The 15,420-nt window shown below is 43.5% G+C and overlaps 3 protein-coding genes across 4 annotated transcripts; 1 reads left to right on the forward strand and 2 right to left on the reverse strand.

Annotated features, from left to right (window-relative positions):
* The first annotated feature begins 4 nt into the window (after window positions 1-4).
* Window positions 5-4,809, forward strand: Sec5 (exocyst complex component secretory 5). The gene is made up of 11 exons (XM_077426507.1): window positions 5-262; window positions 576-876; window positions 978-1,173; window positions 1,289-1,790; window positions 1,956-2,257; window positions 2,478-2,662; window positions 2,777-2,891; window positions 2,987-3,265; window positions 3,345-3,671; window positions 3,762-3,946; window positions 4,057-4,809. The coding sequence occupies exons 1-11, from the start codon at window positions 154-156 to the stop codon at window positions 4,241-4,243; spliced, it is 2,688 nt and encodes an 895-aa protein (XP_077282633.1). The 5' UTR covers window positions 5-153; the 3' UTR covers window positions 4,244-4,809.
* LOC143908681 (rifampicin phosphotransferase-like) lies at window positions 4,445-11,580 on the reverse strand. 2 transcript variants are annotated; one of them, XM_077426437.1, is made up of 20 exons: window positions 11,361-11,572; window positions 10,849-10,994; window positions 10,490-10,647; window positions 10,278-10,416; window positions 10,015-10,195; window positions 9,797-9,907; window positions 9,463-9,687; window positions 9,060-9,184; window positions 8,845-8,973; window positions 8,526-8,737; window positions 8,306-8,451; window positions 7,963-8,235; window positions 7,735-7,885; window positions 6,832-7,371; window positions 6,416-6,718; window positions 5,889-6,278; window positions 5,470-5,795; window positions 5,270-5,354; window positions 4,830-5,130; window positions 4,445-4,707 (listed from the first exon to the last, which is right to left on the reverse strand). In XM_077426437.1, the coding sequence occupies exons 2-20, from the start codon at window positions 10,928-10,930 to the stop codon at window positions 4,649-4,651; spliced, it is 3,936 nt and encodes a 1,311-aa protein (XP_077282563.1). In that variant the 5' UTR covers window positions 10,931-10,994; window positions 11,361-11,572; the 3' UTR covers window positions 4,445-4,648. The 2 variants fall into 2 exon arrangements, with proteins under 2 accessions (XP_077282563.1, XP_077282567.1); XM_077426441.1 differs by lacking the exons at window positions 4,445-4,707; window positions 4,830-5,130; window positions 5,270-5,354 and having other exon boundaries at window positions 5,652-5,795; window positions 5,884-6,278; window positions 11,361-11,580.
* Window positions 11,581-11,801: 221 nt separating this feature from the next.
* Window positions 11,802-15,317, reverse strand: LOC143908756 (lipid scramblase CLPTM1L). The gene is made up of 8 exons (XM_077426533.1): window positions 14,522-15,317; window positions 14,180-14,294; window positions 13,868-14,100; window positions 13,493-13,778; window positions 13,197-13,385; window positions 12,871-13,079; window positions 12,514-12,765; window positions 11,802-11,900 (listed from the first exon to the last, which is right to left on the reverse strand). Exons 1-8 carry the CDS (start codon window positions 14,773-14,775, stop codon window positions 11,807-11,809), a joined length of 1,632 nt encoding a protein of 543 aa, XP_077282659.1. The 5' UTR covers window positions 14,776-15,317; the 3' UTR covers window positions 11,802-11,806.
* Between the last annotated feature and the right edge of the window lie 103 nt (window positions 15,318-15,420).

Consider the following 15,420-nt stretch of genomic DNA (forward strand, 5'->3'; position numbering starts at 1 on the left):
CGCATTGACAGCTGACCGGCTGACACTGCTGACAGCGTGACAGCACAGTGACCAGTGACAGGCGGACAGCGTCGATAGCGTCAAGCACCATCAAGCACGGTCAAAGCAGTTGAGTGTTGGTGTTTTCGTAGATTCGATATTATCGCTGATGGAATGGGACCCCCACCCGTAGTCACCGGAATATCACCCAAGGAAGGCCCACCTGGTACTCGGGTGATAGTGCGTGGCGAATTTTTAGGAAATAAAGCTCAGGACCTTATAGGTTAGTGCCACTCGCTCGCTAACGTTACACACGTACATACAATACATAGAAAGGACTCGTGCTCATATTGATATAAAACATTGGTCGTACTTCGCTGCAAATAGATATAGATTTTACTTGTACTATGCCTTGCACGTACAAGTACAACAGTACATAGATACACACGTGCAAAGAGGTCATATCATTATCCACATTGATATATTTGACTTATTCCGATTCGACTCGGTTGGTCCGCACTCCGCCCAACGGAGCTACAATACACAACACTAACACGATATATAATTACTCATGTCTGTCGCTTGTCGCTTGACAGGATTGACGATATGCGGATGCGACTGCCTGCTTTCGGCCGAATGGAAGTCGTCGAACAAGATTATAGCGAGATCGGGACCTTGCAAAGGTCGCGGAGATATAATAGTGACGACTCGAAGCGGAGGACAGGGGACTTCGACGGTACAGTTTCGCGGTTACCATGAGACTATAGGCCCGATGAAGGAGTCGGCGGTGTGGGTGGAGGAAGCACCTATGCAGAGTTTAGGTTGGGGTAGGAGGGCTTTGTCGCCTACAAACTATCAACAGGAAGATCCTTTAGGGCTCAGCGTGGAGGGCAATGAGTAAATCTCTAAATCTTCTGTCACACGGAATGTGTCGATAAGCTGTGTGTCAATATGATGTCGCGTCGCGCGACAATTAATCGTAACGTTTCTTCTTAAAGCAAAAAGTTTCCCGAGGACGAGCTGATTGAACTCTTTGGAGATGGAAGTGGAGATCTTACGAGCGAAAAATTTCATCCAGGATGGTTTTTATTGCAACATCATCATGCCACGACTTTGGAAGATTTAAAGGCTGGTTTAGCTTACCTTCGAAGAAAAGTCAACTCTCAGAAGGAAGGGCAATTGTCATTTTTAAAGGTGACGGAGCGACATTTTTAGCATCGAATCTCTAAAGAGTGTATTTCCCATATGTAGAGTGTATGTCGTCAAACGTGAACGTTATTCTCACGCATGCAAAACCACGTGTGTGCAGGCCAATGTAGGAGCGGTAGTGGAACAACTTGACACAATAATGTCGCTAAAGGATCAATTTGAAGCAGACGTCAAGAGCTATGGTAGCGATCCTACGGAGAAGTTGGAAACTGCTATCAGGCAGTCTATGTCCGAGGCTAATAAATTATTCGACGATGTATTAGCGAGGAGGGACAGAGCCGATGCCACCCGTAACGCGTTGGCTGTTATGCAACGTTACAAATTTCTCTTTTGTATGCCAATAAACATCGAGAGGAACATCAAGCGTGGCAACTACGATCTCGTAATTAACGATTATGCCAGAGTTAAGAATCTGTTTAAAAATACAGAGGTAGATGTCTTTAAAAGGGTATTGGAGGAAATCGATAATCGAATCAGTACGTTTAAAGTGTTGCTACGGAAAAAATTACAAGAGATGCCATTCAGTTTAGAGGAGCGCAAGAAGATTATTAGAAATCTCGTCAACCTCGACGCCGAAGGTGATCCGGCGTGGGACGCGATAGGTGTGTGTTTATCTAAAACCACGGTAAAGCTTCATTTGTTGCTCTCGTGTTCAATATGGATATCGTTCGAGGAAGTCACTTTTATCTTTACCATGATATCACGTGTAATATTTATTATCTGCATTATGCATCGAGAGAAGATACGCGTCTCAACGTATGTTCCAGTTTCACACGCAACGTATTTGGAGAAAAGCGTTGCCAATGCCGTACACGAGCATTTGGACGGATGGACGAGACCGTGTGAAGACGCGACTAAGGTGTCCAAGGTCCACACACCGTTAACTATCAAGCATTTACGCTCGCAGCAGAAGAATAACGGGGATGACTCACCGCCACAAATCTCGTGCGTCGAAGCAATTTGCGATATCGTGGTCGAACAGTTGCCAGACCTGTGGAGATTGGGACAAAGTTACTTCACAGGGCAGCTACATGTAGCGGTAGATGTGGAAAAGCAAAGTCATTTTAAAGTGTGTATTCTACATGTCTTAAACTTATCTTTTTGCCATAATATAAAACAAAAGAACGCGATAATGGCGCGCATTAATATTACTTGTAAATATCGCTTTATCTTTGTCTTTGTAAGCTGTATCATCATCATCATATATATATATGTGTATGTATATATATATATATATATATATATATATATATATATATATATATATATATATATTGTCCACGCAATAGAATTTAGTTTTATCGAATATGCAACACGCCATGGGAGCCATGAAGAGTACGTGCAGTCACAATGTAGAGGCACGGTGGCTTTTACATATTTTACGTTGCGTCAGACAAATGTACGCATCTTTGATACACCTGGATTTGCCTAGCGAAGCTCTCGACATTTTCGGATCGTTTATATTGGATTTAAGGTATATCGTCGAACTGCGCACACGTGGCCATTCACGTTTAAATCCTTCATTATTTATATATCTATGTCCACATCCATATATAAGTATATCACGTTAACTTTTCGCGTAATATAGGATGCAGTGTTTGATTGCTCTCTTCAAACAAGGGGCGGACACGACAGCAGCTCTGAGTCAAAGGGAAACATGGCAGATAGAATACTTGAATGAGGATGGTGGTGTTACGAGACTGGTATATCAAAAATTGGAAATTTGACTGAATTTGCTGCTTTTACATTACACGGATATTACATCTTAATTGTGCGTGTTGTCATTTCATGCCGACAGCCATATCTGTTTGAGGAAATAGTTTTGGCGATATCGAGACATGCGCGAGAAACGGTAGTTGCTTGCGGTCCAAGAGAAGGTCTGCTTTTCAGTACGCCGGCCCATCAGATTCTCTATCACAATACTATCAAGACCGTATTCGTATCGTTCGCGCGGTGCCTACAACAATTGGCGTTTAGTGGCTGCGAGGAAGCTATGGATAACGATGAAACGTCGGTTTCGCAATTGATCGGGTCGCCTTCCGGCTATAAAAACAAAGTCACGAAGCATCAAGGACCAGTAAGCAAGCAATAACAGTCCGTATATAACAGTCCTTTTGCTTTCACATACTATAAACGGTATATAAATTTTTTATCAGACGTGGGAGCAGTGTCTCCTAATCTCGTTGAGCAATATACGATACACGCTAAATATCGTTTTACCAAGAATCGGAGATGCCCTGAAAGCGCAAGGCTACCCGGACGTATCTACCGCGGTCGGATGGAACTCCGATTGGACACAATTGGAGACGCTGGATAGCGCCGTTCTGGAAGCGTATCTAGAACGCCGTTGCGATCCACTCGTCGGTACGATAGAGCCTAGCATGTATTTAGGCGGTTTGGAATGGGACTTTGATACGGAACCGACCCATCTGAAGCCGTATGCTCAAGAAATATTGGCTAATCTAATTGCGGTACACGCGGAGGTACGAGATGATTGTGACGTGGCAGCAAATTCTCTCGAGATGTTGTTTGTTATATCGCGTTGCTATGCTGTGATATATATCTATTCGCAGGTACGCCGAGTCGCCCCAGCTCTGTTACACCGGATTCTGTCCCACATAATAGAGACCATAGCGGAGGAACTCGCGCGGCTCATGTCATGTGTTACGCAATTTCGTCCGGCTGGACGAATTCAAGCTCGAACGGATATAATACTCTTGAGAAACGCCCTGCAGGCCTACAGCACGAGCAGAGCGAGGTAAAGATTGGGTATCGAAAATAGTGTTTATCGCTTTCGTAAACGTGTGTGTTGAACCTGTTTTAAGAAATTTAAGTCGATCTTTCTCTCTTTCTCTCTCTTGTAAGCAGAAGCTTTTTCGAGGAAGCTCTGGACGCGATACCTCAACCCGCGAACGAGGAAGATCGCATGAGAATAGACGCTCTTTTGTTAAAAGTCACGACGTGTATGCGACTGCAGCTCTCCTGTCTTGTCAGCGAGGTAACGGAAAATGTTCGTTCGTTAACGGCAGACCCCGAACGCGTTACAACTGTATGATTCATAACGACCAAAGTAGTACGTAATAATTACGGAGACGTTGTACGTGTTAAATTATTTAAATTCCTATTATCGTATTTTTACGTATGCACATTGGATGCGGTACATTGTATGTACAATGGGCACGGAACGTCGAATCCGCGACAAGCTCGCGATTGATTTCCGTTTGATTGCCATTGTAAAATAGGCTTTCACTCGCTATGTGCTATAACCTATTTTATTATATTTTCTGTTTCTTATATCTTTATATATAAAAGTTGAATATATTTCAAAGAATATTTGCCACGCGTCAAGTGATATCGACATAAAACTTTTTTTCTAAGGTATATTCGCAATAGTTATTACAAGATAATAACGATGGAAATCTGTTTCCACCATTTATCTCATACATCGAGTTGTGAGTAATTAGGCTTTTTCAATCAGTTGTAATGTGCCAATGTCTCCAGCTAATAATACAGTGTCACCTGAAACAGAAAAGATAAAAGAACGCTATGTTGTAAAATCAAAAGGAAGATGAGCATTAATAAAAAGAAACGCTCAAGTGGCGTAGATTGTTTTATACACAACGCAATATGAGAAACTTTACCCATTTGAAAAACTTGAGTAGCGTTTTTAGCACCAACGATGCAAGGAAGACCATATTCTCTTGCTACAACGGCGCCATGACTTATAAGACCACCCAACTCCGTTACAATTCCAGCCAATAATGGAAAATATGGACTCCAACCAATATCGGTGCAACGGGTAATCAAAATATCTCCGTGCTGTATATTTTTCGCTTCGGACAAGTCGCGTATCACGCACGCTCTACCTAGCACAGAACCGCCGCAAACTGAGGTACCTTCAATCTTTGTACATCCTTCATAGGCCGAGACATCGAGAGTCCTCTGTGATAAAAAGTACGTGATATAATCTTAGAGATACGATAAAAATATGTTGAAGGTGTAATGGAATTTTTCTGGATAGAGTACGATAGAAAAGTGACCGTGGCTCGACTCGACTCGGCTCTCTACATTTATAACAAACCTGTATTGGCACGGGCATGCCAGTGTTGAATTCCGGATATTCAAGTTTTGCTACTTGCTGATAAATCTTTCTTCTACGTAGTGCTCTGAAAGCAAATATAGCAATATAGCAACGGTTACGCGACAGAGGATGAAAAGTGATACAATGAATAATAATATGATAATAATAAAAGAATCACATCAGTGTAACGTCAGACTTACTTTCGTACGAGTAATGACGTATGATTGTTCAAGAGTTGCCCGATCTCTTGATGCGTGAGGAAAAATATGAGATGTTCATCAGGTATATAATTTTCCGCAACCATCAAAGCACCAAGTCGTCTGTAGGCTAATCGCAATGTATGCACAGCAGATACAGTAACGTTTTTTGTCATTTCTCTCTTCGTAACAGCTGTTCGACAAAAGGGTACTATTTGCCGCAGGAGCAGCTTGACAAACGGTGACACGGGCGTCTTTAAAGATGCTACGGTTTCCTGCACGCTAAGCGTTTTACTCACGTACGTTTCTTCGATGGATGTTGCTAGCACCTGCAAAATAATAGGGTACATACATGTGTGCGTTGTTACCGTTCCATTTAAATGATCTTTAATTCTCTTTGTAAATAATTCAACGTACCATACCTGAATCGTATTGATGATACTATCAGGTTTAAGTACCCAAGGTTCCGCGAATAAATCTAATTCGTGAACGCATCTGTGACCGTGCGTGTTGAAAAAAGCTTCTAGTTTTTCCATAGCCGGAGGGCAATTTAATTTCAACCAGTCCATAACGTTCGCGGTCTCAATTTTGCTAAACTCTTTCGCTTTGCCGCTTTTTCTGATGCATGCCGCTATTTTGCCGAGAGCTATTGGCACTTCGGTACTGATAACATTGTTACACGAACTCAGTAGAATGGCAATGTCTGCAAGATGATCGGACGTAAAGTCATTGTTTCCCTTTGTTAAAAACGACATCGCTATCATCTGGAAAGATACGCTCACCAGGGACGCCATGTTGTGACCTTTTCCCAACTGAAATCCATGAATACGTAATTTAATGTCGTTAGGCATACGTAATAGAGCATACGTCCTTAAGTTAGGCATTTTAAGTTGACGTTAAGTAAGGATATTCACTTGGGTCTTCGGGGATTCGGTGCCTGATAACTTACTAGGAAGATTTCTCCGTATTTCTTATTTAAGGTACTGTACAAATCGTGAGGTGTATCAAATTCATTAGCATCCAGAGCATACGTGTTAAATATATCGATCGTTCTTTGCACCGTCGCTTCATTCGCCCACGCTGATTTCAACATTTCGTATAGCATATATATTGACCGCCATTTGCTCACGATACCATATTTCTCTATCGCTGCCTCGTGCATTTCGGGCGACGTTACTATACGTCCGCACACGGCTAAGTCTATCATTTTATTCATCATCGTTATCTCCTTACTAACATCTTGCAAAGTCGACTGAAAGTAAGAATAAAAAGAGAGATTACGTTAGACCACTCATCCACTCATCCACTGTTAGAGAGATTACGTAAACGACAGATGCAGAGAAATCCAAGTAACAACGTACTTACATCTGAGTAATTTATCGCGCACCTCATACCGACTATATGAAGATAAATACTATCAAACTTGTTGAATTTCGCGCAAAGCGATAGATTCAAAACTTTCGCAACCGTAGAGATCGACAGAGGAGTAATGGGATATGGAAACACTTCCCCGACATTGGCAAAAGACATAAGATCGACGTCGCAAGGTACTCCCGAGTCTAACTCGTGTATTATCTCGAAATCTGTCCATGCATTAATTGTTGTGATAGGCCGTGCTTGCAATAGATAGATTCGCTCGCCGATAACCGCCCATTCCACATCTCGAGCAGACCCAAAAAGCGATTCCAAGTGCAATCCTATTTTAGCTAATCGCAGAGCGGTTGTATCAGATATCGAGATCTTCTTACTCTCCTGTTCACTTAGATCGCTCGCAGTTACGCCATCGTCACCAAGCAAGATCTTCTGCCTTTTATTTCCCAACTCCAAGGCACCTACAGTTAGAGTGTTGTCCCACTTTCTACGAATCGTCAAAGTATCAGGCTCGACTTTCCCTGACACTACCGTCTGTAAAAAAAAAAAAATGCTACATTACGACGATGTATGTTATTTACACGGTGCGGTCTTGCTTCGCGTGTACTTGGCGCGAGACACTACCGTGTCTCTTGATATACTGAAATACTGATAGTGAGAAGTACTTAATATTTATACTTTTATATTTGTGCTTGAGCGTGTGCGCGCGTGCGTATAAAACAACGTGCATATATATATATATATATATATATATATATATATCAGGACGTTGTTGCAACCATTACCAAAAATACGAAATATCAATTTGAAATTCAAATTAAAAATGCGTGTCGAATAGTTTTGTAAACCGCTATTATATCGTACAAAATGGTATTTCTAATATCAATTGATCATGACCTCTCCTAAGCCGTAATTGGCTGTAATAATAATGCTGGACGGATCCCCGGTTGTAGGATGTCTGGTAAACATGACGCCAGCCGCTTCCGCGTCGACCATTCTCTGAACGCAAACACCCATTGATGCTTTTATCGGTAGTCCGTTCTGCCGTCTGCAATCGATTCAAAGAAACATAGAAACATAGAAACATATACGACGTCGAGGTAACATTGCAGAAGAGTAACGTACCTGTATTCGACGCTTTGATATGAGAATAAGCTTGCCCAGCATTTAGCAACGCATCTGATAACGTCATTCGCATCCTTCACACCTAAATATGTCGAGTTTTGACCAGCAGCTGAAGTTTCCTCGCTGTCTTCTCCAACCGCGCTAGATCTTACGGCGTAACGCTGGACATGTGCGTTTCTTTCACTTGCAGACGACTCTAATTCCTCCAAACTTAGTAATATCGCTTTTGCAATTTCTTCTTCGACAGGAGTGCCCTGAATAATAGACACCGCCCTGACAAATAAAGGACAAGTTTATTAATTATAGCCGCGATATATTTTTACACGAAATGTTAAACACGTACTTTTGACAGTAGGTTTCGAGGTCCTCTTTCTTTTTGTAACGACTAATATCTATTATATCAGTGATCAAGTTTTGCACGTGTTCGTCATGTTGCAATTGTCGTTCCAGAGCAAGACTCGTTACGCAGAAGCCTCGAGGTACCGTAAACTACAAACGGAAATAACGTTTGCATATGACAACGTTCTTCAGCAAGCAACACGGTATCCCACACGAGTACATACGTCATCGGTGACAATAGATGTCAAAGTCGCAAGAGAATATCCCTTTCCTCCGACGACGTCTTCATTTTGACATTGTTTATCAGTAAAATGTAGAATATATTTGTCTTTTTGCGCAACGGTATCGGGCCGCGTTATATGTTGACGTTTCGCGATCAAAGTCTTGGTTTGCCTTGGTCCAGTATATGGGTAGCACGTAATCATCAGCCCAACACCTGTACGTTTGACAGATATGGCGTCACGACTGTTTGTGGTCTTTGTGGATATAAGGTCACGTTCACGTTTGATAAACGGGCGACGTAGGTATTATACGTCGACGTACCTGTGCTGCCGTTCAGTTGTACACGCAACTTACGAGTTGTACAAGTCCAACACCGTGGCTGGCCATTGTAACAGGTTATTGCGTTGCCTACCGAGTACGTGATAACGGAGCTGTGCCGTTTCCCAGCCGCTGGAAAGTGAAAGACACAAACAATGGTGTACACGTGTGATGAGGTTGTTTGTACATCATCGACAACGATACAGCGGAATAAAAACCTGTAAATGCAATTTTGTAGTTCATGGGAACCGTATCTTCTCTTTCAAAATCGCTCAGTTTCAGATCAGTCCAATCAATTTTGGCTATTGTCCCTCCAGCTTCCTCGAGGTGTCCAACGTGCATGCTGCAATGACGTTCGTTTCACGAATGATTAACGTATGATTTTCTATAGTTTTAAGATTCGTACTGCGCGTCTTTAAAAAATATTCATCATTATACTTGTGTATAAAACTCCCTATATGATGCACGTGTAATATCTCGTAAAGGAGGCTAAAACAATGGTGACGCAATGGATGTAGAAATAGTTGACGTTTCTTCACATAGGAAGCTTTATCAAAAACGACGTAACAACTTAACGATGATATCTTAACACGATGTTATTAGAATATTTGTTTGTCTTACTGTGAAAAGCTATGTTTGGTCGTGCTCACACCAAGATAATACATGGCTCCGTGTCGTGTCACACCAAAAAATGTGACAGTTCGATGAAATTGATAAGATTCGTGTTTACCCCAACGTCGCTGGCAGAGTCCTCGTAAATAAAACTCACTCGACGTTGAATCTTTGAACGTTATCCGCCCGATAATGGATCCCCATAGATCGAAACCGGTGTAATCTATTAATTTACTGTAGTATCGACAGAAAGAAAGAAAGCTTAGGCTTAGGGTATGTTAAACTGAAACGAAGGAGTGTTAGCGCATAACGCGTCAACTACATTGACGTCGTTAACTTTTACATTTTGTGCATCCAATCAGGACTCTTCCATGGTTCACGTGCTAAAGCATCCGCGTGCAACGAAGTACTCCAGTCGCCTGGCCATTCTAACGCGCGGGGCTTGCCGATAAATCTGAAAAACAGAATATACATATCTATATTCGATCACGTGCGCACCTCTCTTGTATTATGTACTTTTTTTTATATTTTACAACTTTATATACGTTTGCCTTTACTCACATAAAATTTAGACGAATATGTTCCACCGTGTCATCATCCGCGATATCTCCTCGACCGTGGTTTCGGAGGAAGCCATTGTACGTAATTCTCCAACGTTGTCGGGGTTCTAACAACTCGATCTTTAGGCCCGATGCTGACCATTTTTGGCCTGTACCCTCCATCGTACGTGTATCGGGATAATCTGCGCATTCAAAACGAGTATCATTTGGGCACTATATTTTCGGTTATGGTACTATGTAGTACGTGTGTCAAATGACGTTTACTAGGTAGTACGTAGACTCGGCCATCCGCGAGGGTCACTTGCAAGATCAGTTCTGCTATATGATATCCTCTGTGATCCATTTTAACAAATAACGACGTACCTTTTTGATCAGCACCATAGAAGGATACACTATCGCAACTCTGTGTCATATAAATGAGTTTAGAACGTCATTTCGCATGCGATTAATCTGTTCACGACGTACTCACTACTTACGCTCTCGTCCATAATAATTTTCGGATTATCCGAGCATGGTTTCAAGAACTTCCTTATATTGGATATCACGTCGCTGTCTTTGAGTATACTTTTCTCTGTTTTCTTTTCCTCCGAGATGCACAAAAGAGCCCACCATCGCTTTAGAAAAAACTGTATATCTACAGAAACATGTTACGTTAAAGTTAATTTAAAACGCACGGATGTGTGCAAACGCGCATGCTTTCATTAAATCGATTATTACTACATTATCTCAAAACTAATAGAGCGAGCCATAGCTTTCATTAGCACGCATACATTATTCTGATACAAAAGAAAAAAAGATGGAGTTATATAACTTATTTGCTTCTCGACCGTCTTACCTAAACCCATGAACCAAAAATAAATCCATATAGAAAGAATGATCAGAATTATAATTTGTATGACGCACATAATGTACGCCATTAGTTGTCTTGTATATAACGTGGCACACAAGTATTACAGTTTGTAATATGAATTTCCGTTTAAGCTGTAAATTTAAAGAATATAATAAATATTATATATATATATATATATATATATATATATACATACACGCGTACGCACACGCACGCACGCACGCACGCACGCACGCACGCACGCACGCACGCACGCACACACACACACACACACACACACACACACACACACACACACACACACACACACACACACACACGTGCGCGTACACATTTAGAGAGAAGACTTCTCGGACTGTTTCTCTCCTATTATATCAGTGGATATTGAAACACTGACGTGTTATCGCGTTAGATTCGATTTAAATGATTCACGGTCCCTCGTTATCGGGCAACACAGTAAAAGTATTTTTTTACGCACGTATCAAATATAATCATACCTATAGAAGTAGCCTGATGACATATAACACCTGCTAAATGAGCGTCCGAACAAGGAATGTGCAGTTATTTGATTTTTTCCTGCCGTGTTCGACGTTGCATGTTATATAATTTCCTTCTATGAGTCCTTTGTCACACTCTGGTCATTGAACGCGTCACGCCGAGAACATTATAGATAATATTATCGCATCGATTATACGTGACGTGCAAGATCCGTTGTCGTCGCGTAAAAAAAAAAAAAAAAAAAATACAACGGTACTTTCTAGGTGATAAAAAGAACGTTATGAGATATATTTTTCGTAACACGTGTATGCGTATATTAGTTAAATTTTCACATTAGCGATATAAATACTGTTTGTCAGCATGTAATGACGCTTCAACATGATATTACGAAAGTTTCAAGTTCTAGGTAACGAAGACAAACAATAACAGTAAACAATAGGAATGGTTAATTTGTTTTTTTGTTCGTATTGTTGCCGAAATCGACAGCTTCTTCCGTAATCGTATCAGTATCCACACGTGATTTATCCACCGGGTATAACCTGTGGGCAGTGTTGACAAACTTTTTTTTTACGTTCTAAAATATTGATCGATACATACGTGACGCTTCGGATGGAAAGGTCGTAACGCGACGTGCCGCTCACGCCGAATACCACTGAACAAGTAGCAAGTAGCAAGTAGCACGGAGGAATGACAACGTTTCGATCGATGGAGATAGGTTTAGGTCCTTCCAAGAAAAGACGCGATGACGTAGCTGTTTCCGCTTCAGATCACAATGGTCAGGTAAAAATAATGAAAACCCGCGGATAGAAAAAACACATTTTTTGACGCGTGCTTGCCTTCAGGTAGAAACGTCCGTTAGGAGAAAGAACCGTTCGAGAGAGTTATCCAGTTTGGTAAATCTATTCGCAAGTTGCGCTCGAACGCAGATATTTGTAGATCGTTGAGCACAACGTCGCGAAACGTGGATTTACGTGTCCCCGAAGCAACGCACTTCGATCGGAAGACATATGGGCCGATATGGGCATTATCAAAAGTCGATGCCCGAACCATTTCTCCATCTCATTACGATCTAATCTCCATCGTTCAACGTAAATCGCGAACGTTCAGCGGCACTCGGCATGACGTTCACGTTGAACGAATAACGTCTCTTACCATCTTTGATACAGATAAATCAGAAAAACGGCGTCATCTCTGAAACACGCTATTCTGTGCGCCGTCGGCATCGTTATAACGAAAGCAAACACGTCGTCGATGAAAGTGTTAAATGCCTTGTACATGAACGCTCTCCATGGCAGATGCGCCACGGATTTCAATTTATAATTAACGAACAACTGCGGCAGCATAAAGAGGACGCCAAATGCGTAAACTCCATTCACTAAGGACGTTATGCTCCAAGAATACCAGCTGTAACTCAAAACACGTTACGTCACGATTTATTTCTATCTCCAAGATATAAAAGATTATTTCGCGCGTATATATTTTTCGTTTTAGAGAAAAGTGGTCGTTTACCTTTTGTGCGGCTGATAAAGCAACGAGTAGATCGCACCAATGATAACTAACGGATATAACAAGTAACTTAGATAACGCATACTCTCAGCATCAAACTCTCTAGTTTTCACCTCTGCTGCGTCACGGCAGTCAGTTTTAACGCGTATTCTTGGCAAAATGCTACCGCTGCTAATCACGTCCACTCTCGACATCTTTTTCAATTTCCACAACTAAAACAAGAAGAAAGAAAGAGAAAGAAAAAAACGTTACGCCGTACACGCGCGGCGATAACCATGCTGATATAACGCGATACACGCCATACCGTATACCGTAACACGTATACGCACCTCGATAACAGTGCCGATACCGGTCGGAACGAGAACGAGCAAGGAAGAACCTTCGTCGCAAAGATAAAGGAAAATGACCGTCTGACTGAACGCACGCCACATCACGGTCCATTTGCTGAGGCCTACGAGCGTACTCTTCTTCCGCCAAAAACTGACATCATTTTTAATAGCAAGAAAATCAAACAACAACTGTAACACGGAAGATTGGCGCTGTCCTTTCTCTTTCTTTTATTTCCCCTCTCACCGTTCTTTCGGTTTTCGCGACGCACGTAACACGCCATACTTGTCCTACTCACGTGTACAGCCGCGACGAAGAATGTACCACCCAATAAGTAGACGTTGGTGTCGGCGAAGATGCCCTTTACTTCATCGATGTCTTTGTCGGAGAAGCCGAGCGTCCTCAGCGTCTCCATGGTCGCCTGGACGTGCAGCACCAATCTTAATTTTCCTAGCGACACAGGCGAATATTCTACCGCGACGTTCGTCGTATACGTTTGCGGGGTAATTCGCTTAAGGTCCCGATGTCGCGTTTGTAAAAAGTCGCACGTCACAATCGGCAAGAATGTCCGTTTGCCACGTATTCTGCAACAAACAAGCAAGGTGACGACACGTCGCGCTTTAACGCTCGCGCGCGTTACGCGTACGCGGTCAAGATCGTAAACGTTACGTACTTGACGTGGTTGACGAGCTCGGCAGGCATGCCGTATATAGGAAGCGTAACGTTGTCCGTCATTATTGTAAAAGTCACGCGACTTTTCACGTGCGAGACTGGACGTACGACAATCTGGCTCGTAACTTTTTTCGTACCGTGGCCATGGCTCTCGTCGCCTAACAACTTGAACGCTTCTGCCTCAGGTACTACGTATTGCGTCATTTTAATAGCGGTATACGAAGTAAATATATCCTGCAAAGATGGACGTACGTACGGTAGAGCATATAGATATACATATATATATATTTCATAATATTACGTATCACCGTACTTTTTGCAAATCAACAAACGTCCTGCTCCGTTTTACGGAGGGAGGCGTTAACAATATATGTAAGAACAATGTTCCATTTCGCCGTGTGTCGCCTGGTACGGTCAGGGTGACTGGACTGCAAGAAAAAAAGTTGGTTACGTCACATGAGCGGCGGCGTGGGCGGTCTCTCGCTCTCCCTCCGCAGGCATCCTACTCCTTCAGAGCTCGTCGGAGCAGGGAGGACAAGAGGAAAGGAAGACGGAAGGCGAGACGGGCGAGAGCGCGAGCCCAAGCTGCCCAAGAAGGGACGGCGGCTCAAAGGGAGACTGCGACAGCCCGACTAACGGACGCGGAAATGCTCACATGGTTTGCGTTTGATCGTACGCGAAGTTTTGCCCCGAGTATACGAGGTCGACGTCTCCGCTGGCGGGCGTTCTCCCGACGGAGCTGTACATGTACAGATCCAACCGCGGTCGTTCGCTCAGGTACGACTCGAGACACGGCTCGCCATCCTCGCAGGCCGGCGACACGAACAGCAGCGACAGCGCGTATATCGAGTAGACGATATACGCCAGAAATATCTCGGAAAGAATAACGCTGAGCGAGGGCCACCGCATCTCGATTATCTATCGGCGTGTCGTACAAAAGGCAGGCCGACGATGTTACACGGTTGCGCGCGTGGGCAAAACTCTCGCGCTCCTCGTCCTCGGTCCTCGGACGTTGCTGCGGTTGCCACGGCCCGGGAGTCGGGACGAGCGACGCCGACGAGGAGCCGGAGCGTCGCGTGACGCGTGACGCGTTCGAGTTCAGCTTTAGCAGCGCGGCAGCGTGTCGGCGGCGTCGGCGCGGCGTGACAGCGCGGGTGAACGAGAAACGTTTACACGCGCGCTCACGCTCAACCATACATACACGGCATACACCCGGCTATCACCATCACCGGCGCGTCTCGCGCGTTGAGATCGCAGTTGCGGTGGACGGTGGACGTTGTCCGTGCAGTTGTACACACGATATACGCACACACGTGTATGCACCACGCGCACCACAGCTACAGCGCAGTACGACGGTACGAGAGCACGTCGAGCGTCGAGCACTACGCCATGCCACTGATTGGCACTGATACCGATGAGTGATGCCTGATGCCACCGACACTGAACTCTGACACTCCGTCCGTCGACTCTCGACTCCGACAGTTCCGTGGCCCGCGACCCGCGACCCGCGTACCGTTTACGTCTTCTTATCTTAACCTTGACCAGTCGCCATCT

Source organism: Temnothorax americanus, unplaced genomic scaffold (assembly GCF_048541705.1).
Source record: "Temnothorax americanus isolate GAGA-0224 unplaced genomic scaffold, ASM4854170v1 Scaffold1, whole genome shotgun sequence".
Taxonomy (NCBI): Eukaryota; Metazoa; Arthropoda; class Insecta; order Hymenoptera; family Formicidae; genus Temnothorax; species Temnothorax americanus.

Coding starts and splice junctions, on each gene's coding strand:
- Sec5 (XM_077426507.1), top strand. CDS start 154: ATGGGACCCCCACCCGTAGTCACCGGAATATCACCCAAGGAAGGCCCA. Junction 1,791..1,955: donor TCCGGCGTGGGACGCGATAG/GTGTGTGTTTAT, acceptor CGTATGTTCCAG/TTTCACACGCAACGTATTTG. Junction 2,663..2,776: donor TCGTTTATATTGGATTTAAG/GTATATCGTCGA, acceptor CGCGTAATATAG/GATGCAGTGTTTGATTGCTC.
- LOC143908681 (XM_077426437.1), bottom strand. CDS start 10,930: ATGGCGTACATTATGTGCGTCATACAAATTATAATTCTGATCATTCTT. Junction 8,236..8,305: donor CTCGAAACCTACTGTCAAAA/GTACGTGTTTAA, acceptor TTTATTTGTCAG/GGCGGTGTCTATTATTCAGG. Junction 5,131..5,269: donor GCATGCCCGTGCCAATACAG/GTTTGTTATAAA, acceptor TTTTTATCACAG/AGGACTCTCGATGTCTCGGC.
- LOC143908756 (XM_077426533.1), bottom strand. CDS start 14,775: ATGCGGTGGCCCTCGCTCAGCGTTATTCTTTCCGAGATATTTCTGGCG. Junction 14,101..14,179: donor CGTTTGTTGATTTGCAAAAA/GTACGGTGATAC, acceptor CCATCTTTGCAG/GATATATTTACTTCGTATAC. Junction 13,779..13,867: donor GAGCTCGTCAACCACGTCAA/GTACGTAACGTT, acceptor TGTTTGTTGCAG/AATACGTGGCAAACGGACAT.